General features: G+C 35.9%; 1 protein-coding gene across 3 annotated transcripts in view; it reads right to left on the bottom strand.

Annotated features, from left to right (window-relative positions):
* The window catches only part of UBR3 (ubiquitin protein ligase E3 component n-recognin 3), a 229,566-nt gene that overhangs the window by 4,719 nt on the left and 200,907 nt on the right, over nt 1-23,940 (bottom strand). For all 3 annotated transcript variants that reach the window (XM_082630548.1, XM_082630550.1, XM_082630549.1), the window contains exons 33-36: nt 23,753-23,877; nt 17,600-17,707; nt 17,350-17,475; nt 3,709-3,888 (exon numbers count right to left, since the gene is read on the bottom strand). In XM_082630548.1, the coding sequence (XP_082486674.1) occupies nt 3,709-3,888; nt 17,350-17,475; nt 17,600-17,707; nt 23,753-23,877 (539 nt within the window). The remainder of the gene's footprint in view (nt 1-3,708; nt 3,889-17,349; nt 17,476-17,599; nt 17,708-23,752; nt 23,878-23,940) is intronic.

The following is a 23,940-nucleotide window of genomic DNA, read 5'->3' as shown; positions in this document are numbered from 1 at the left end:
CGCAATAGGTGGATGTCTATGGAATTAACTGATCTTAACATATAGTCAATCATCTGAAAAAAATCACTGGTCTTTTAAATGATGAACTACTTTGCTGATGAATTTTTAGATGGTACCAACTAGAAGGAAACACCTATTGAATGAGGTATATGCTCCTACAGAATGAGGTATACGAGCTAAAAAAGCAACCAGTACATAAGGATGATTGTTCTCTGACAGATGGAGTGCACAGGTTTGGGAACCAGAGGGTGGCATCTCTCATAATTAGACCTAAAAATTTGGTCTTTAATTTCTGTTTCCCTGCTATTCTGGATTCTTCTGTGGTTTCAGTACTATTGTAAGGAAGCTGTGTGCTATCTGCCAACAAGGGACATAATAATAGTACCATTGAGTTAAAAACTAAATGTCATCTGACCATTCTAGGTTCCCTAATACCACTCGGAAAAGAAAGGGAATGGCTTACAGTATTGTCTGGAGGGAGTGACCTCATCAAATGAAACAGGAATACCTCCTGTAGCAGTATGTTTGAAACTTAGAGATACACCCCACCCCCACCCCTAGCGCGTTCAGGCTTGAAAGGTAAACATTTCACACAAAACTATTACAGTCTTATATAAGCATGACAGGACAAATCACTGAGCTCAGACCTCTCAGAATAGAGTTTAGATCACATCTTTGTTCAAATAAATCCAACCAGTTGAGGTGCTGGTCAAAGAAGGTGAAAGAAGAAAGTCATGTATTTGACTGTATATTAGCTACAGTTTTATGACTAATTTAAAATTTTCTTGCTTGTTGTGGCATATATTTTTGTAATATTTTTCATTCTCTTTTCCTTTCTCCTACTACTGAATTCAGGGTGAGTAGGTGCTAATTAAAAATTTCCAGGCCATTGGGGTGTAAGAACAATAAATCACAGAAGGAATGGACATCTCCCAGAGCCTCTGGATTCAGGGAAGCTTGATGATATAACTATAGGATGTGACTTCAGGTTAGGTATTTGGGAAATGGTGGCTGCATCTGTGGTTGTAAAGGGAACAGTTACATCATTTTAAACAGGGGAAAAATGAAACTCTGAATGAGAAGAAGGATATCTACGTGCTGGGGAGGTAAGATGTGAAGGTAGCGGGCCACCAGTGTTCGTTTTTTTCCAATTTGTCTAGCAACCTCATCTGCCTTCCTACATTGACAGCATTATGACTTATTTTGGAAAATAACCTCTTTTCCTGCTCCATACAGATCTGATGGGGTTGCCCCATCACAGGGGTATACATATGATGCAAATTAGGCCAGTCAGATTCTCTCTCCCAGGAATCTGAATTTGGAGCATATATATAGGGAAGGAAAGTGGTTGAGATGCAGTCATCTAGCAGTAGCGCTTCAGAGAAAACAGACCAGAGGTTTGCAACCAAACTGTCTGCAATCAAACAATCTTAGCTGTTACAAGAAAGGAGAAGCAGTAATTCAGACTATCTTTCAAGGGAAGCTGTTGCACTATTCAGCTCCAATCACTGTTTATATTTATCTAAGTCTCTCTATTCAAATTTAAAGTTGCTGGTTAAAAAGAAATCTGGTTGACAAATGGACAGAGTTGAGGTTAGAGATAGAACAGAGTGAAGGGACAAGTGTAGGGATGTAGGTCAGATAGGGGTGCATTCAAATAACATAAAAATTCTGCATAAGTATAAATAAATAAATAAATGTCTACTGTTCTGACTCTAAAACAAATAATTATCACTCAATTTTACAAAAAGATGAAATATATTTAAATGGTAAATTCTTACTTTCTATCAATATTCACAACAATAATCATTCACCTAAAAAGGTAGGCTTATTCTTATACTATCAAGTGATTTCGTTTTTATCTATTGCTTATCCCATGGCACATATGAAGACAAAATAATTTTAAGTATGCTCATCACTTTTTCTCCTGTCCTGGTTCTACAATAATACCCAACTCTTACTCCAAGGCATTTCTCATAGGTTTTCAGCATCAAAATATAACTTCAGATTATAGCTATAATTGTGAATAAAGCAATTACTAGATAGGAAAATATTTTTATACACAATACACAAGGTTAAGCTAACTTCTTCAATTTTCCTTTCCTTTTAAAAAAAGTATAAAATGAGATAATATCTCTTTAAGGATTTCAATAGAAAATGAAAATGAACAAAAGCAGAGACATTTATTATTTATGCTTACCTTGCCTTTGTTATTCACTTCAATGTTTTAAGAATTAAGTCTAGTGACAACCTCCATCTGAAATACTAATTTTTCTATTGTTCCTTTGACATTAAATTAAAATTCTCGTTTTTCCTGAAATCGGTTCCCCTTTCATCAGTTCTATTTCTCCCAATGACATTAATCCACCATTTAATTGTTTCACAAATATTTATTAGGTGACTAGTCTATATCAGGCACTTTCCAGGAACTAGGGATTCAAGAATAAACAAGAAACAATTTTTGCCTTGTGGAGTCCCCATTCAGACACATTAAATAAACAAAAGTGATAAACATGGCAACTATTAGAAACAGTGGCAAAAGTACTATCATACATAATAGAGGGAGATGGACTCTCAGATAACGCTTTATAGAAGAGGTAACATTTATCTTAGCAAAGCCTTCATGGATGATTAACAGGAAAACAGTAGGAAGATTGCTTTAAATAAAAGTAACAGCAATAAGCAATAGCACAGATGTTTAAAAAATGCATAGCATACTTAAGAAATATTCTTTCGTGGTTTAACCAAGGTGGTGGCTGGGAAGTGGTATGAAATGAAGTTAGAAAGGCAAGCAAGATGGTGAATGCCATGTAAAGATTCCTGTCTTTCTCCATAGCCAATGGGACATCCATTGTCAGCGGTTTTTAAGCAGGAGCAGGTTCCTATCAGAACTATGTATACTAGTTACTACTCTTCTGATGACTTGAGTTCAAGATTTTAAAGTCATGTACACTTGGTCACCAAGGACTATATATTTTTCTCAAATGTGTCTCTTGCATTGGTTACATTCTGTCTAATTTCTGCTAGCTATCAAAACAATAATCCAGATTTTCTTCACCACTAAATAATCTCTGGTTTCCCTTTCTCCATAACGTCAATTTTACTTACTAAAAAAGCCACTAAAATTACCTCCCTAAAACGCTACTTTCATCATATTATTCCATTTCTCAAAAACTGTAATTCTAGATAGAAGAAAGTCTGAGCACCAAACCATGGCACTAAGAGTCACCCACCACTGCCTGCACCCCACCTTTCCAATTCCCTCATCTCCAACCCAACACCTTCACCCATTGAGCTGGCAGCATAGAGTCAACAAATTTTAAAGTAAAAGACATGACCTTTTAGATGTGAAAGTCCAAATCTTTAATTTTTATGTGACAGTCCTCTTTCCAATAAGCTTACAAGTTGCTTGTCTATCTTAAAATTCCTTTGTACTTTCCAAGTCTAGTGCTATGACTATTTAAGGTATTCAATAAAAACCTGATGACCTAAAACAAACTAAAAGTAACATACTATACCTTAGTTTTGTTAACTGAAACACTTCTGCTTTTATACTCATAAATAAATATAAGTAAACCATTTTTTCAAAATAATTAGTTTAATAAATACTGCCAAGACTAGATTACCTGAAATTTTAAATTCTTCATTATTCTCTTACCTATTAGCATGTCACCACTATAGCAAGTGAGTATTACTCTTTTTACATACCTTTCCTTGTTCGGCATGTCTTTCAGTAAATGAATTTATCTCAAAACACCACTGAGATATAATATCAAATGCTGGAACTGGCCAATCCAGACAGGAGGCACTGATGAATGGATGTTCTGTTTGGTAAAATGTTGGCAGAAGTCCCAGGCAGCTGGAAAGAACTGAAAATTCTTCTTCTTCCTTTTAGATATGAAATAGAAAATTCTCAAGACATTTCATCATGAACATTTCCCATTATAGATATTTTAAGTGTCACTCTCATCAATTACTTCTGGATAGTAAGAAAACCTTCTTAACTGAGTCAACTAAATAAAGTGAGGGGAGTAAGAGGAGCAAAGAGAGAAAAAGTTCCAAGCTCTTATATCCAATATTCCCAGAATGTTTCTCTTTGAAATTTAACTTCCAAGTGCCATAGCATCTGCTTCAATTATACATTTATTTTAAAAATAGTGTTTTCACATATCTGATGAATATAGCCTATAGCACCTAGCTACTCTATGAAAGCAAATGTTAATTTGGGGCAAAGGGAAAGTGACTTTTGGTTAAAAAGACATAGACTGTCAGTGTGGATAAAGAAGAACAATAGCGAAAACATGGAATTCACAACAGCCAATGCTAAATCATTTGCCTAGACCCTGAATGAGTGTGAAACAAAGTCAGTTTTAAAAAGAGGGTGGAGGGCTTCCCTGGTGGCGCAGTGGTTGGGAGTCCGCCTGCCGATGCAGGGGACACGGGTTCGTGCCCCGATCCCGGAGGATCCCACATGCCGCGGAGCGGCTGGGCCCGCGAGCCATGGCCGCGGAGCCTGTGTGTCCGGAGCCTGTGCTCCGCAACGGGAGAGGCCACAGCAGTGAGAGGCCCGCGTACAGCAAAAAAAAAAAAAAAAAAAAAAAGAGGGTGGAGTTTTTAAAAACTTGAGAGCCCTAAGTGCCAGGTAATCTGAAGCTCTACTCAGTAATAACAGAACCAGTGGAATCAATGATCCAAGGACTCATATCTTGAAAGTTGATTTTTAACGGAGTTTGTTAGTCTTGTAAACACCAAAATATACCCCCCACTCCTCTTTATTTAACTGAAAATCCATTTAGGAGGCAAGTTAGTCTACTTTCCCCTGTCCACTGGATGAATTAATTCCTAACATCATTCAAATTCCAGCTCCTCAGGGAAGCCTTTCCTGACCCCACTTAATGACACCTTAGACTACCTAGTTCCATTGAGATAAAATTAGTACGTCCATACTGTGTAAACACTTCAGTTCTTACATTTATATTTTCTACTTTAAAAATAAATTAGCCTGTCCTCTAAGACTGTGGGAGTCGTCCCTGGGAGTAGGGGCTCTGTCCTCCCAGTGCTTGGCACATAGCAGACATTCAACAAACATCTGTTTGCAAAACAACTAATTGTGTGGATTAAGTACAAAATTCTGAAATATGCTATAAAAAAGAAATAAAGGGGAACTCCCTGATGGTCCAGAGGTTAGGTCTCTGGCGCTTTCACCAGGTTCAATCCCTGATCAGGGTACTAAGACCCCACAGGCCATGCAGCACAGCCAAAAAAAGAAAAAAAGAAATAAAGATGAAAAAGCAAAATGATATGCAGGCTGAAAAAGATGTTAATTTTTTAAATCACTAGAAATGAGGCCACAAATCCCCCATTTGCATAGATACATTAATAAGGCATGTTAAAAACTAACTTTACTGAGGTATAATTTACATACCATAAAATTCACCCACTTTAAGTGAAGTCTGATGAATTTTGGAAAATGTATAATCATGCAACCACTGCTACAATAAAATTTTAGAACAATTCCATCCCCTGAAAAAGTTCCTTGGTGCTCTTCTGCAATCAATTCCAGCCCCTACTCCTGGCCCCAAACAACCACTTATCTGCTTTCTGCCATTATAATCTGCCACTTATCTGCTTTCTGCCAACTATAATCTGCCATTATAGTTTGGGGATTTTTAAAAATTCCATATAAATGGAATCATACAGTATGTAGTCTTTTGTACCTGGCCTCTTTCACTTAGCGCAGTATTTTTAGATTCATTCATGTTATCGCGTGTATCAACAGTCCATTCCTTTTTATTGCTGAGTAGTATTCCACTGGATGAATATACCACATTTTGTTCATGCATTTGCTTGTTGATGGAATTCTGGGTTGTTGCCAGTTTTTAACTACTACAAATTAGTCTGCTATGAACATTCATATAAAAGTCTTTATGTGGACATAAGTTTTCATTTATTTTGGTAGACACCTATTTATTTTGGGGTTGTACTGTAAGTATGCTTAACTTTTTAAAGAAGCTGTCAAACTTCTTCCAAATTTGACTATACCATTTTGCATTCCCACCAGCAAATGACTGAAGAGTGTCAGGCACTCCAGATCCTCACCAACACTTGTAACATTAATTTGTACTCTAATCAATAATGATGTTGAACACCTTTTCATGTATTGTTGGTCATTCATATACATTCTGATGAGAAGTGTGCCCTATTCAAATTTTTTGCTCACTTTGTGTTTTTTGCTTTTTTATTATTGAGTTCCTGATATATTCTGGATACAATAATTTCTCAATATATTTTTTGAGATATAACTTGTATACCATAAAATTCATCCTTTTAAAATGTACAATTTAGTGAGTTTTAGTATATTCACAAAATTGTGCAACCATCACCCACTATCTAATTCCAGAATATTTCCATCACCCTATTTTCTTAATTTCATTTTCAGACTTTTCATTACTAATGCACAGAAACACAACTGACTCTTTTTGTACATTTATCATGTATCCCACAACCTTGCTAAACTCGTTTATTAGCTCTAATAGCTTTTTAGAGATTCCTTACAATTTTTCACAAACAAGATCATCTAATTTGCAAACAGAGATTGTTTTCCCTCTTCCTTTCCAATCTGGATGTCTTTTGTTTCTTTTTCTTGCCTAACTGCTCTTTCTAGAACCTCCAATATAGTGCTTAAAAGACAGGAAGAGGGCAGACATCCTTGTCTTATTTCTTACCTTTGTGGGCAAGCTTTCTATCTTTCACTTTTAAATACGATATTAGTTATGGGTTTCTCATAGGTGCCCTTTATCAGACTTTCCCTTCTATTCCTTTTTTTAGTGTGCTTTTTTTTTAACCATGAAAGGGTGTTAGATTTTGTCAAATGGCTACTGAGATGATCACATGTTTTTAAAAAATGTATTCTATTAATATGGTGAATTAAGTGTATTGATTTTTTATTGTTGTTGAGCCAATGTGCATTCCTAGGATAAACCCATTTGGTCATAGTGTATTATCCTTTTTACTGGTAGTATTTTATTAAGGCTTTTGCTTCTATGTTCATGAGAGATATGGGTTTGTAGTTTTCTTTTCTCATGATGCCTGGATTGGGTATTGGTCTAAAACTGGCCTCATAAAATGAGTATGGAGTGTCCCTTCTTCCTCTGTTTGCTAAGAGTTTATATAATATTGATATAATTTCTTCCTTAAATTTTTCATAGAATTCATCATGATGTTATCTTTGTTGTTATAAAGTTGTTGATCTCATTTTTTGGCCGGATAATAATTGTTGAAGTTTAATAACTAAATCAATTTCCTTACTCAATATAGATCTATTCAAAATTTTCTATTTCTTCTTGAGTCAGTTTTAGTAATTTGTATCTTTCAAAGAATTTGTTCATTTTATCGATGTTATCAAATTTGTTTGCAAATGTTATTCATAATATTCTCTTATGGTTCTGTAGGAACGTTTCCTCCTTCATTCTTGATATTGGTAATTTGTATCTTCTCTCTCTCTCTCTCTCTCTCTTTTTTTTTCCATATCAATCTAGTGAGGAGTCTGGTTCCTGGTTAAAAACCTATGTGTGCTTCCCTGGTGGCACAGTGGTTGAGAGTCCGCCTGCCGATGCAGGGGACACGGGTTCGTGCCCCGGTCCGGGAAGATCCCACATGCCGCAGAGCGGCTGGGCCCATGAGCCATGGCTGCTGAACCTGTGCGTCCGGAGCCTGTGCTCCGCAACGGAAGAGGCCACAAGAGTGAGAGACCCGCGTACCGCAAAAAAAAAAAAAAACCTATGTGTGTTTTTTCAGGCCTAACCACAGATAATTACAAAGGTTTTACTTTGCAGGCCTCATGGTGAAAAATGTCCTCCCTCCACCAGACTTGGCACACAGTCAATGCACTGCAGTCTCTGAAGGGATTTGCAGTCATGGTCTCAGGCCCCATGGCCAGTCATGCTCTTTCACACATTTACATTCCAAGGCCTGGCGCCTTTATTCCTAGGCCTCTATCTGAGGCCTTGGGCGGGGGTCACTTTGACATTTCTGCCAAGGCCACCTTATGAAGGGAAAAAGCTGAAACCTTCAAGAAACTTTTCCCCACTCTGACTCAGCACCCTGGACTTTTCCACTCTTATCCCTACCCCTTAACCCCCCTCTCCACCTCAGAGTTCGTAACACTGCAAGAACCTTCTGTTTGCGGCTCCCTTAACAGATTCGCACATCTGTGCTGATCCACCTGATCCTTAACCGGTATACCATTTCATTCTATGAAGGTAATGGAATGGGGAATCAGCATTTTCTCTGATTTTAGCCTCTTGATTATACTATCACAGTAAGTGATTAAAGGTTTAACTCTTTCATTTGTGGCTTCCTGCTTTAATCAGCCACTCCAGTACCTAGCAGCTCAGTTCTCTCTCTCCCAGCTCAGCTGAGCTCCGGACATTTAGGTGTATCCATTTTATTGATCTCTGCAAAGAACCAGATTTTGAACTAATTGATTTTCTCTACTGTTTCTCCATTACTATTCATTGACTTCTGCTCTGATTTTTGTAATTTCCTTTCTTTTACTCGTTTTGGGTTTAATTTACTCTTATTCTAGTTTCATAAAGTAACAATTTAGATAAATGATTTTAGACCTTTTCTCTGTTTAAATATAAGCATTTGAAGCCATATCTCTCCAAGAACTATTTTAGAGGCATTTCACAATTTTGCTATGCTGTGTTTTCATTTTCACTCAGTTTACGTGTTTTCTGATTTCCATGTGATTTCTGCTTTGATACATAAGTTATTTAGAAGTGTGCTGCTTAATTCTCACACATTTAGGGATTTATATATTTCTTTCTTTTACTCACTTCTAATTTAATTCTGTGTGGTAAGAAAATATGTTTTGTGATTTCAATTCTTTTAAATTTATTGCTACTTGCTTTATGGTTTGGCATATGGTACACTCCGGTGAATGGGCCATGTGCACTTGTAAAAAATATGCATTCTGATATTGTTTGGTGGAGTATTCTATAGATGTCAATTATATCAAGCTGACTGACAGTATGGTTCAGGTCTCATTTATCCCTGTTGATTTTCTATCTACTTGTTATCGATTACTAAGAAAAAACACTGAAGTTTCCAGCTATAATTGTGGATTATCTATTTCTCCTTTCAATTCTGTCAATTTCTGCTTTATGCAATTTGGGGTTTTGTTGTTTTGTGCATATATATTTACAGCTGTTATATCTTCCTGCTCTATTGAGAGAGGGCATTTACGTTCTAATGTAAGGCACAAAAACAACTTGAGACAATGGGAACTACTAATGGTAGGAAAATAGCAATACTTTTTCATCTTCTTTATGACAGGAAATCCAACAATGGATAAAAATGAACAAAGATCTACATAAATGTATTTTTCCCCCTAGGATTCACAGACTACTTCAGGATTACTTGCCCTCTCATGAAGCAGATGTTGAATCCAAAAATGGGTCACTAAAATGAAAGAAACCTGAGGAAAAATTTATAAAAGAAGAAAAAAATGAAAGAAAAGTTTCTCATTCCTCCCTATCATTTGACTTGGACAAAATAGATGAGAGTGGCAAATTATTCTACACAAAGAAAAACTCATGAGATACTTTTTTAAAGATCAGATACTAAATGATTTTCCCAGTCATTTTCATTTCCTAATTATTTTCAAAAGAAGCATGTAACAAGTAGGTCACAGTAAAGAAAACCAGATAGCTCTGCATAAGGAAAATGCTCAACCTTAGGAAAAATGTAAATTGAAACAACCTTAAAAAAAAAAAATCTAGGGCTTCCCTGGTGGCGCAGCGGGTGAGAGTCCGCCTGCCGATGCAGGGGACACGGGTTCGTTCTCCGGTCTGGGAGGATCCCACATGTCGCGGAGCGGCTGGGTCCGTGCTCCATGGCCGCTGAGCCTGCGCATCCGGAGCCTGTGCTCCGCAACGGGAGAGGCCACAGCAGTGAGAAGCCCGCGTACCGCAAAAAAAAAAAAAAATAATAATAATAATAATAATCTACATTGAGATATTTTACCTAGACCAAAGATCTAGAGGCAAAGATTAAATAATATAACACACTAAGTAGACACAAGTACAGGGAAACTTTCACACATCACTGGTGTTAACATAATTGGTACAACTTCAATGAAAGGCACACTGGCAATAACCATCAAAACTACAAAAGTATGCAAATGATGAAACAGCAAATCACTTCTAAGGATTTTTGTGTGTGCGTGCATAAACTTTTTTTTTTTTTTGGAGTATAATTGCTTTACAAAGTTGTGGTAGTTTCTGCTGTACAACGATGTGAATCAGCTATATGTATACATACATCCCCTCCCTCTTGGACTTCCCTCCCATCGCCCCCCCATCCCACCCATCTAGGTCATCACAGAGCACCAAGCCGAGCTCCCTGTGCTACACAGCAGCTTCCCAATGTGGTACATATATACAATGGAATATTACTCAGCTACTTCTAAGAATTTATCCTACAAATAAAATAAAAAACATGCAAAATAACTTGTGTATACTATTATTCACTGTGGTATCATTTGTAAATAGCAAAGGACTAGAAATAACCCAAATGTTTATTAATAGGGGACTAATTAAATACATCCTGGTATATCATACATGAAATATTCTGAAACTGTAAGACAAAATGAGGAAGGTCTTCATGTATTGAATATGAAATGATCTCTAAGATACACTCTTAAGGGAAAAAAAATGCAAGCTGAAGAACAATGTATAAAAAGAGGACTAAAAGAAAAAAAATACACCCTCCCCCCACACACATATTTCTTGTATATGCATAAAATGTCTCTGGAATAATACAGAGGAAACTGATAGCAACTGGGCAGCAATCAAGTGGCTAGTGAAAGGGGTAAAACAGAGATTTTTTTCCATAGAATATCTTCTTGTACCTTTTGAATTTTAAAAAATGTGAATACATTACCTGTTCAAAAAATAAATACTTTTTTTTCCTATAAATTACTGCAGTGGTATATTTACACTATTTAAAATCTAGAAGTATACAACGATACTGTTTTTTAAAAAGTCTCTCCACCATTCTTTTTTCCCTTCTATCCAAATCTCAAACTCACTAACCCAACTCCTCGGTAAGAACTGATCATAGTTCTTAACATATTTTTCCAGAGTATCATACATACACACACACAAGCAAATATGAGTACTATTATTTTTCCTCTATTTTCATTTAATATAAGCACACCTTGCCTTGGGATACTTAATATATTTTTGAGATTTTTCCATATTAGCACATAGAAAACTTTCTATTCTTTTTTCTTCTGCAGAGTATGCCATTGTATGAATAAATCACAATTTATTTAACCAGTTTCTCACTGATGGACACTTGAGATGTTTTCAATTTTGTCTGCTATTCTTGTATGTCTATTCAACTATCAACAAATCAATCACTATATTATTATACTTTAAGCAATGTCTATAGAGTATTCATATTGAGATCAAAGAGAGTATAATATGCAATAAGATAGTGGCTTTTACAGACTTAAAACTAGAAGAAAATAACATGTACTCCTCAAAAACTGATTTGTGTACTAAGCAGCAGCATAGCTCAGATGTTAATTGTACAGATTTGGCATCTGGACTAAATGTGTTTGAATTCTGGCAGCTTTACTTACTAGCTGTGAATCTTGAGCAAGTTATTCATCTTTCTGTGCCTGTTTTCTTGTCTGTAAAGTGAAGATTATAACAGCTACCTCATAGTTTTGTGAAGCTTAAATGAATTTAAATGCAAAGCACTTAAAACAATGCTTAGCATGTAGTCAGTGTACAATAAATGCTAGCTATCATTATTATTCAAAGAGAAACTACTTTTGACAGATAGAAGAAAGACAAAAGAATTAAAGGAGATATATTAGAGCAGTGGTTTTTCAACTTTGGAGGGTGGGTGGATAATCCACCTATAATAATCTGATAACTATTTTCTTCCAAGAAAAATACACATACACAAACAGTTTACAAACAATGCTATGGAATTCAAAAACTACCTCCAGTCCTTCTGTTAATAATTCCAGAATTAGAGTATAAATAAGATGCAATTAAGTTGGAACAAAGATAAAGAGAACCACATGAGGTACTATAATCAGCCCTAATATGGTACTAGAAATAGTGTTAGACTAAGATGTTTAACTAAAATAGATTTGTGTGGAGAGCAGGCTTCTGTGTCAGACATGTACCAGGTACCATTCTTGATGATGTCCCATGGATAACAAAATGTTTGTTTAAAAAGTGTATTATTGGGCTTCCCTGGTGGCACAGTGGTTGAGAATCTGCCTGCTAATTCAGGGGACACAGGTTTGAGCCCTGGTCTGGGAGGATCCCACATGCCGCAGAGCAACTAGGCCCGTGAGCCACAACTACTGAGCCTGTGCATCTGGAGCCTGTGCTCCGCAACAAGAGAGGCCGCAATAGTGAGAGGCCTGTGCACTGTGATGAAGAGTGGCCCCCGCTCGCCGCAACTAGAGAAAGCCCTCGCACAGAAACGAAGACCCAACACAGCAAAAATTAATTAATTAATTAATAAACTCCTACCCCCAACATCAAAAAAAAAAAAGTGTATTATTAAACTCAAGAGCATCCTGGCTATTAGAAATAATCACTGAATTCATTAGCAAGGTGGCTAAATATAGAAGATTAACATTCAAAAATTCCAACTGGATTTCTCCATTTTAGCAACATATTGAAAATGTAATTTTTTTTTTTTTTTTTCTCATACGCGGGCCTCTCACTGTTGTGGCCTCTCCCGTTGCGGAGCACAGGCTCCGGATGCGCAGGCTCAGCGGCCATGGCTCACGGGCCCAGCCGCTCCGCGGCATATGGGATCCTCCCAGACCGGGGCACGAACCCGTATCCCCTGCATCGGCAGGCGGACTCTCAACCACTGCGCCACCAGGGAGGCCCTGAAAATGTAATTTTAAATGATTCTATTTACAATAAAACAAACAGACATACGCAGGAAACTTTAAAGGCATTCTCTTTGGGGTAGGGCACAAAAAAGGATACTGCCTATTACTTTCACTGCTCAAAATAGTACTGGACATGCATTAAGACAACAATAGAGAAATAAAGATTTGAAAGGAAGGGATGATACTGTCATTATTTTCAGATGATATGATACACAGAATACCTAAAAGAATCAACAGGCAAACTACTATAATTAATAGAGAGTTCAGCAAGTGCCCAGTCACAAGAACATACAAAAATCAATAGTATTATTTTATACCAGCAAGGAGTAATCAGAGAATGTTACAGAAGACAAGATATCATTTAAATAGAAACTAAAACCATAAAGCCTCTAGATTAGCTTTATAAAAAATACCAGACCTTAAGATGACAATTTTAAAATTCTATGAAAATATTAAAAGAAGACCTGAATAAATGGACGTAAAAACTATGTTCAATGCCTTAAAACGATAATTCAAAGAGATTCTCATCTAACAGCTTGTAGGAGTTTGGAAAGATATTTATGAATTGATATAACATTTATATATAAGAATAAAGGTGCATATATAGCTAACCAGAAAAAAATTTTAGAAAAAAGCATTTGCAAAAAGTTATTAGAAGGAAAAAAAAAGTGAAACTGACCCTGCCAGATACAATGTCTATAATAAAACCATTGTTAAGAGTGTGCTACTAGTATAGGAACAAATAGGTCAGTAGTACACAACAAAGAACCCAGAAATATAGAAACACGTTAGCATAAGAAATTAGTATGAAAAAGTTAGGCTATTTTATAAATAGATTATTTTGTAAATAGTCTTAGGAAAACTGCCTCATCAAATGGAGAAAAAATTAGATCTTTACTTCATACCTTACTACAAAATAAAGTTCAGATTAAATGAAAAATATAAATGTAAAGACAAAACTATAAAATAAGAGAAGAAAATATAAAATAAATTTATAATCTCAGACTGGAGAAGGATTTTAAAAATAAGATTCCAAAAGCATAAGTCATAAATAAAAAAGTGATAGGTCTGACGACATTAAAATTAAATATTTCTGTTCCACAAAGGGCAATACAAAGTCTGTTAAAAGATATCTGCAAAACTGACAAAGCAATAGCAAGATAGTGACAGAAAACCCATTTTTTTTAAATGCTCAAAGAATAGGAATAGGAAATATACGGAGGAAAATTTAAATGTCTAAAAAGTACATGGACTGATGATCAACTGCATTTATATTAGAGAAATGCAAAGTAAATTAACCATAAGCATATACTTTACCCCCATCTGACTGGCAAATATTAGAACACGGGATAATAAAAAGTGCTAGCAAGTACTGGGCAGAAAACAAGAACCCTCACACAATGCAAATGGGAATGTGAACCTTGAGCAGCCATATTAGAAGGCAAGGAGGCAGAATGTATCCCATACATATATAGGCAATCCCATAGCTAGTTAGGTATAGAATCCAGAGAAAGTTTAAAAGTATACAAAACATTAGGTTCATTGCAGCAGTTTATTTTTTTTCATGGTAGCAAAGATTTGAAGGCAGCCTAGATGTTCACCAATGAGGAGTAAGTAAAATGTGGAATACACATATACTGGAATACCACTATGAAGAAATAAGAAAGAATTATCTTGAGCTACATGATTAGGTCTAAATGATATAATATTTAGCACGAAAAAAGTAAGAAAGATACAAGATTTATAGCACAATACCAGTTATACAAATTAAACAAACACAAAATAACACTATATGCAGTTTATATTGACATACACATTACTTCTGAGAAGTAAGGGATAAGATATCATGTGGGGAACAAAGGGAGAATAATATTAGAGGCACTATACTTAGTACGCCAAAGCTGAGGAGTGTGATCAACTGAATTCCGTGCATATGCACCTCCGTCTTTCCTCTCAAAATTGAAAAGATAATTTCAGTTAAAGAAGTGAACAAGGGGAACAATATAAATACTATCAGATGAATGCGGTAAATTCTACCTCTAACTGACTTACTAGCTTAGATATGTCTTCATCCTTCAGTTTCCTCACTGTAAAGTGAAAACCTAGTTTATAAGCTAGTTAAGAAACAGCCAGCCATTATAAACTGCTTTGTAAATATCTTTGAACAAATACATGTTTAGTCCTTTCTCCCCCAAATGAAACAAAGGGCTATGAATGAACGATTCCTGAGTTAACTTCAAGAAATAAAGAAGAAAACATTAAGGGAAAACTGCTGAGTGAGTAGATTTGCAATTAGAATCAAAGGGAGCAAAAGAATAAATTTTTATAAAACATTTTTTGGATAAAAGTATGAGATATGAATGGGTGAAACAAAATACTCCAAATGAAAGAAAGTGACATAAAGAAAAAAATGTCAAATCCACAAAAGTTAAAAGTAGGCATAATTTTATACCCATCTATATCCTACTACCATGATTAATAGAAACAAAAAAGCTAAAGTGAATAAAGTAGGAGAGCAAGCAAATATCTAACTGTATATTTATATTTCTATATTATATATTCATGTATTTCTATAATTACATACATTTTTATATATTACATATATACTTAAAAGCAAAATAAGACTACACAGATGACAGAACTCTAAACAGAAAGAGCAAACTTCTATCTAAAGTTGTAATCTTACTTTTCTCACTTCAGGTAAATATATCCACTTAACTCAAATAGTCCAACCAAGTCCTCAAATTGAATATATGCAAAATACTTTCATCTCGGCCCACACAAAACTGCTCCATATTCCTCCTCCATCAACTGTACCATAATCTCCCAGGCTCAAAAACCAAGTACAGTATGCTTCTTTCTTCTCCCTTGATTCCTACATGTTCAACTAGCTGTCAAATCCTTACTATTTCATCTCCGAAATCTTTAATTGCTTCCTATCCTCTTCTATTTCTAATATTTCCTTTCCCAACTGGCTTTTCTGTTCCTAGTCCCTCCAATCCTCACAGCTCACAAAATGCCTTATATTAGAATGAGGTTTCATGCTGAAATAAAATTTGAATCATGTCACATTTTTGTCCAAAAATCTTTCAGTGATCCAAATGCCTTTCATGTGAAATTCAAGATCCACCACAATTTCCCCTTAACCTGTCTTTCTGACACTATGTCATACCATTCCTTTTCATGCCTCCTAATAGATAAATTTCTTCCTTGGTCTAAGTATATTCCCAGTGCTCTACTATAGGCATCACTGTACACCCAAGCCCCGGACTAATTTTCAATGCTCAATACAAGAGCTTCTGCCTCCAGGTACTTCTCAGTTTATGGGAGAAAAATAACCTCCAATAAAAACAAATGACAAAATAAACCAAGAATACAAGAACACAAAGGTAACAAGAACACAAAGAACCACAGCCTTTGGCTTTTAAATGTGAAGAAAGCAAAGCTGATGAAGGAAGTAGTAGATTTTGTTTCGTTAACCTTCTCTATGCTTGAGGATGTTCACATGCCAGAAGGAAACATGCTTTTAAGTTCAAATTTTAAAATAAATAACTATGAAAGAAAATATCTAATGGATGAATATTTTTAATTTGTTCAATATCTTAGAATTCTAAATAGAATGTTTTGGGGACAAATGTGCAGAGTTTATCTTGAATCACTTGATAAAAACCAAGGAATCCAAACTATTTCATGCAATGGTCAACTTTTTAAGAGAGAAGGAACAATCAACAGGTTAATTCCGATACACCGCATGCAGGCTTCAAAGACCATAAATATAAATGACTTAATTCTCACATCAAATTCCCTGGAAATGAATGGCAGATAATGTCAGGGACATAATCCTATAAACACAGTTTGGTTTACTTACCTTCTGGTTTCCTACTCTGTCACTTTCTTGCCTACTCACGCTGACCCACAATTTTACAAAATAGATTAAACCAGTGATAATTCATTCATCCAAGTTTTAATTGGCTACAAATTGAATATTTTGCAATTCTAAAATTACATAAACGCCATCAGATATTCAAACAACCAGCTTGCCGGCTAACATAACATGACACCCTTTAAAAAGGATATTAAAAGCCAATGATGATTAGTGATAAATATATTAATATGAATACTATCTTCTGTTCAAGTACTGGGCATTTATTACCACAGATCTAATCCAAAACTCCTCTAATGTCAAATATCAGTAATATTACCATAAAATGGGTAGATGCTAACAAAGACAAAAGTAACAATAATAGTAAATATTCTAAATATTTATTCCTTTGAGTTAGACTAACATATACTTGTATGACAGTTCTGGATATATAATAGATATAAGTATTATATGTCAGTGTATTTTTTAAAATTAGATAATTGTTTAGAAAAAAAAAAGGCTCCCTACTCTCTACCACAAATTATACCTGGCAGCTAGGTAAATCTTCCCCAAAAAGGTGGTGCTGAAGAAGGCTGGTGATTCTGAGGAAAGGTAAGCAGAAGTCCTGTAAGTATTTTTCCGTGGATTCAGGAGACCAAGCAATAGGGCTAATCTAAAGTTAAAAAAGAAAATCAGAACAATTCATTCTATAATAGACATAACAAACAGTAATATTCATAATGGCAAGAAAATCTAAATTTTTAAATAACCACTACATCTGGTCATAGAGAACATACCGTTGCACACTCCTGCATTCCTTCTTCATGGTATAACTTTCCTTTAGATAGTTCCCTTATCACAAAGCTCAATAACACTTCATAAGACTTCTCTGCATCACATGTATTCTGGAAAAAATTAAAAATTAATTCCATTAGTCACTGAAAACTACAAAACCATTTACATTGGAAAGAATACCTTTTAATGAGTAGAGTATAATCATGATTACATTACTCTTCAAGCATGTAAACTTCACTTTCTCAAAATCTGTGTACAACAGTACACCTCTGGATTCACAATGAATTTGGATAGGTGATGAAAGCTATTCCAATACTTCTTTAAAAAACAGCATATAAGTTACATAATATATGTGTAAATGAGCATATCTATATCATATCTTTTGTCCCAGTAATTCTCACTCCTGGAAATTCTTCCTAAGGAAATAATCTAAAGAGAAAAGAAGAACTTTATGCCCATGACATTCACTGAGCATTATAATAGTGAAAAATTAGAAATGACCAACAGAAGTGAAGCAGTTATTGGACTTCTCTGGTTAAGAATCCACCTGCCGGGGCTTCCCTGGTGGCGCAGTGGTTGAGAGTCCGCCTGCCGATGCAGAGGACACGGGTTCGTGCCCCGGTCCGGGAAGATCCCACATGCCGCGGAGCGGCTAGGCCCCTGAGACATGGCCGCTGAGCCTGAGCGTCCGGAGCCTGTGGCCACAACAGTGAGAGGCCCACGTACCGGAAGAAAAAAAAAAAAAAAGAATCCACCTGCCAATGCAGGGGACATGGGTTCAAGCCCTGGTCTGGGAAGATCCCACATGCCGTGGAGCAACTAAGCCCGTGCACCACAACTACTGAGCCTGCGCTCTAGAGCCCACAAGCCACAACTACTGAAGCCCACGAGCCTAGAGGCCATGCTCCGCAACAAGAGAAGCCACTGCGATGAGAAGCCCACTCACTGCAACAAAGAGTAGCCCCCGCTCACCGCAACTAGAGATAGCCCACGCACAGCAATGAAGACCCAACGCAGCCATAAATAAATAAATAAATAAATAAATAAATAAATAAATAAATTTCTTTTTTAAAAAAAGGTGAAGCAGTTACCTAAATTAGGCAATATCAGAATATTTTATAGGCAGTAAATATGACAAATTTGAGCTACAGAAAAAAATGTTTACAGGGTGGCGTGCAAAAAACTAATAGAAGTATATATATACTCGTTACAGTGATAAAATCGTACATGCATGAAATATAACATGGACCCCAAATTTTTTTCTTTTACAGTTTTACTCAAATTCCTTGAATAGAATTTGTTAAAACGACTTAATGTAAAAAGAAATAGGACCATATGTTTATTACAGAATTACAGATAACATTAAATAACAATCTAAAAATTAATTAAGCTTAATGACTATACTTTTTATAAGAAAGGAAAAAAATGTCTATTTATAAATTTAAATTTACTTCAATAAGGTTTTATTTATTTATTTATTTATTTTTTTTTTTTGCGGTTCGCGGGCCTCTCACTGTTGTGGCGTCTCTTGTTGCGGAGCACAGGCTCCGGACGCGCAGGCTCAGTGGCCATGGCTCACAGGCCGAGCCGCTCCACGGAATGTGGGATCTTCCCAGACCGGGGCACGAACCCGTGTCCCCTGCATCGGCAGGCGGACTCTCAACCACTGCACCACCAGGGAAGCCCCCTAACTATATTTTTTAAATAATAAAATATAAGAACTGAGTAAACACTATGGGATATAAGTTTATCCTGAATTTTTAAGGCACTAATAGTCAGGACCACAGAATTTGTTGTTTGATGATACTGTCTTTCTTTCTCACATGTTATTGTGCTCTCTTCAACTAGACTGTAAATTCCAAAATGTCAGGAACTATGCTTTATATCTTCTATGTCTCCCTTTGCATAACAAAACCCTGAGCAATAATACCTGGTGGTTAATTGATGGAATTTATTTTGGTAATGGAATTTTTGACCTTGGAACTTGCCTGGATGTCTCTCTTTTAATAATCAATTCTTTGCATTATCTTTAAATTACTCCTCTGCTTTCTGCCATATCATGCAGCCATGTAGTGTTATCATAACCTGATAAACTATAAAAAGTCCCTGACTCAGCAACTGCTATCCTTATATCATGTGACCCACCCCACCCCTGCCTAATTAATCAACAGGATGATAACTTGCCAAATATGATGACTTTCAGGTTACATATAATTTACAAGAATCAATATCCCACTGAATATCAAAACAGCAACATGGTATATTTTTAGAATTGATTTAATCAGAGTAGTTCTTGAATAGGCAATTCAAAAGAAAATATTACCACAATTTTGCTGCTTATTAATCAATGTGACATATTTAAAGTTGTGAAAATATACATGACAGCCTAAAAGCCTAATTCAATATACTCTTTTGAGTAAAAGATTTATAGAGCATAACAACAGAGAAGTATTTCAAGTATAATACTTTCCAAATTATGGGGAAAATATCCTCCAATAAGAAACAAATGATACTCAGATCACCCAAAGCAAGTTACTGAGCAATAATTATTTTTTAAATTATTATTATCAGATACATTTTAAGTATTTTTTTTTACTTAAAGGAGGTACTATATCAGATCAGAGAGTCAAATATAATGTAGTAGTCACTATTTTGTATTGAGAACTCTTCCCACTAGAAGAGTATTAGATAAGAAAATAATTTTATTTCATACATAAGAAGTCTTAGGAAAACATATTTTATATAAGCAATATTTAGGTAAAGCAAAGAGTAGGTTCCTTGGTAAAGCTAAGAAGATAAGCTTTGGGCTTCCCTGGTAGCGCAGTGGTTGAGGGTCTGCCTGCCGATGCAGGGGACACGGGTTTGTGCCCTGGTCCTGGAAGATCCCACATGCCGCGGAGCGGCTGGGCCCGTGAGCCATGGCCACTGAGCCTGCGCGTCCACAGCCTGTGCTCCGCAACGGGAGAGGCCACAACAGTGAGAGGCCCACGTACCGCAAAAAAAAAAAAAAAAAAAAAGAAGTAAAGCTTTTCTTTTTTTTTTAATAAATAAAGCTTAAGAAGAGGATTTCTGAGACCGTGGATGCAAGACCCAGCATCATGATCAGAAGAATCCTGTGGGAGAAGTTGCAGAAGTATGTGAGTTAAATAAAGAAAAGAATTAAGAGTTGAGAGATGCAACAGATGCTGTGTTGGGTAGATGCTTTGTCTAAACTATAGTGCTTCTAGGGACTTCTCTGGTGGCGCAGTGGTTAATAATCCACCTGCCAATGCAGGGGACATGGGTTCGAGCCCTGGTCCGGGAAGATCCCACATGCCACGGAGCAGCTAAGCCCATGTGCCACAACTACTGAGCCTGCGCTCTAGAGCCAGCAAGCCACAACTACTGAGCCCGTGTGCCACAACTACTGAAGCCCACACACCTAGAGCCCGTGCTCTGCAGCAAGAGAAGCCACCACAATGAGAAGCCCGTGCACTGCAATGAACAGTAGTCCCCCCTCGCTGCAACTAGAGAAAGCCCGCATGCAGCAACGAAGACCCAACACAGCCAAAAATAAATAAATAAATTTATTTTAAAAAAGAAAAAATTATAGTGCTTCTTAAACTTTTTGGGGTGACAGGCCCTTTGAGTATATGCTGGATGCTATGGTCCTACTCCCCAAAACAAAACAAAGGGAAAGGACCCCAGATCAAGAAATCCTGGTATAAAAACTCTTAACAGAAATTCCACTAACAGAAAGATCACAATTTATACTAACTATAATGATGATTTTTCCAAACAACTAAACCTCATTATCAAATTAACTGTAAATTCCCTTTGAAAAATACACAGTACCTATGTATTTTATTTTACCAGATTAGATCTGTTTTCATTGGAATTACCATACCTGAGGATAAGGAATTATAAGGATGAAATGAATGAGACTCAATGAAGAAAGAAAACAAGGAAGGGAGTGAGAGGAGGGAAGAACTAAAGGAAGAAGGAAATTTTTTAAAGGAGGAATGAATGATACAGAATAATTACAGAAATCACAGTGATATTTCATTATTCATAAATATTATTTTTGCTATTATTTACAATCCTATATACCTAAATGTTTAGATTTATGGTAGAAAAAGCTAATAATGTGGCAAACCAACCTGCAGAATATCATATTTTTTTGTTTTCATTCACTGAAGAAATTTATATGGCTATAAATTTCTAATTTATGTTCTATTAAGAATCTGCCTTATATTAAATGTTTTATTAAGTATTTAAAAAAATAGCTAACAATGATCAAATTGAGAAAGAAAATTGACAGAAGTTACCTAAATTACTTCATGTTCCTTCCATCATAGATTTACAATTGTCTAATTTTCTGTCAGTAGGTCTCATTTTAGTGAACAGTCAGATAAATAGATTTAGACCCAAACTATATCAGAAAATGTTTTAAATGTGTACTTTTTCATGGTTAGACAACTTACTAAAGAAACATTTAAACAATGACACAGCATAGAAACCTGCTATACCTGATTTGAATACAAACAATCCCAATATCAGATTAGAGTGCACTCAGAGAGACTAAAAGAATATTTAGAAAAAAGAAAGATAATTGCAGAAGGCAAAATTATCCAAAATACAACTAGAAACAAGGAGGAAAAAAATCACTGAAGGAAAAGCCAGAAATTCATTTTGTTATTTCGAATAACAGAATTTTAGAAATAGAGGGGCCCTTATAAGTCATATGTTCTTAATTTCTCATTTACCTATGACAAGGCTGAGGTTCAGAGAGTTTTTATGTCTTGAACAAAAAAGTAATATCTTTATTGAGTGGCAGGAACTTGGCCTAGTACTCAGGTTCAATGGCCAACAACCAATATCCCTAAATTAAGATGTAACAAACTTCATAATGATACTACATTAAATTTCTGTACACATAATCATGATTTGGGACTAAACTAGTGATAAAAGTGAAGGTTATATTGAATACATTTCATGTATCAATATCTATAATTGGTTTTCTCTCCTTTAATACAAGTAGATATGATTTTAACAGAAACTTTTCAATGAGGTTTAAAACTTCTTTAGGAGCCTATAAACCAAAGAAAAGGTTCAATTTACACTATACTTATTATTTTTTCCTACCAACTTCCCCAAATAAACAGGGAAGTAATCTTATTTCACCTTTCTCTACACCAAACTATTCACTTAGTTCTTTGGTTCCATAGTATCCCATTTGTTTTCAAGCCACTGAAAATACTTAACATTTAACTAAACTTGCACAATTTTTCTAAACTGTTCATATAATTTTAACTGAAAGAGAATGCCTTTAAATTTACTAAGAACTTATATATCTATATATTTTTAAACATGGGAAAAACAGTAGTTTTTAAAGAGGTATAACTAAGAAATGGCCAGGATTTTTACATCTATAAGTGGTGAGTCAAAAGCGATCTTTGGATTGTGACTGGGGATGAGGCAAGGAGAAGAAAAGATGACAGATAAGTAAAACAGGTAAGTCTACATACACTGTATTACTTGCTAACTGTGTTGATACAATTTTTATAACTTCTCTAAGTTTAAGGCTTGCAGCAAAAACAAAACTGTCCAGATACAAAGGGGAAAAGGTCAACGTTTAGAGATAGATACAGAAGACCTCATTGTGCAAGGAAAACATTTTTAACTTTTATAGCCTGAAGGTGCTCCATTTCCAATTAAAATACTGTTAATAACTCATTTTGTGGACTTCCCTGGTGGTGCAGTGGCTACGAATCCGCCTGCCAATGCAGGAGACACAGGTTCGAGCCCTGGTCCAGGAAAATCCCACATGCCTCGGAGCAACTAAGCCCGTGCGCCACAACTACTGAGCCCGCACTCTAGAGCCCGAGAGCCACACTACCGAGCCCACGAGCCACAACTACTGAAGCCTGCGCACCTAGAGCCTGTGCTCCACAACAAGAGAAGCCACTACAGTGAGAAGCCCACACACTGCAACAAAGAGTAGCCCCTGCTCGCCGCAACGAAGACCCAACGCAGCCAAAAATAAATAAATCTATTTTAAAAATTATTAAAAATAACTCGTTTTGCCTTTCAAACGTCTAATCTCATTCATTCATATCACCAACTTAAATAAATTCACCTAACTACTAAATAACAAATTCAGACAAGACACTAACCTTTTTGAGAGCTCCCGTGTGTTTCCAGGCTGACCTATCTTCCTCACTGCATTTAACTGAAAGTGCCACAAGACCTTGCGTGTACAATAGGGTAAAAAGCACCTTCACAATGCAGGTGAAATGGTCTACAAGAGAAAGAGAAGATCATTATTTCTTTGGAATCTAGACATTTTGTACTCAAGATAATT

Source organism: Mesoplodon mirus (assembly GCF_964341445.2).
Source record: "Mesoplodon mirus genome assembly, chromosome: 8".
Classification (NCBI taxonomy): Eukaryota; Metazoa; Chordata; class Mammalia; order Artiodactyla; family Ziphiidae; genus Mesoplodon; species Mesoplodon mirus.
This window is presented reverse-complemented; position numbering and strand designations above follow the sequence as displayed.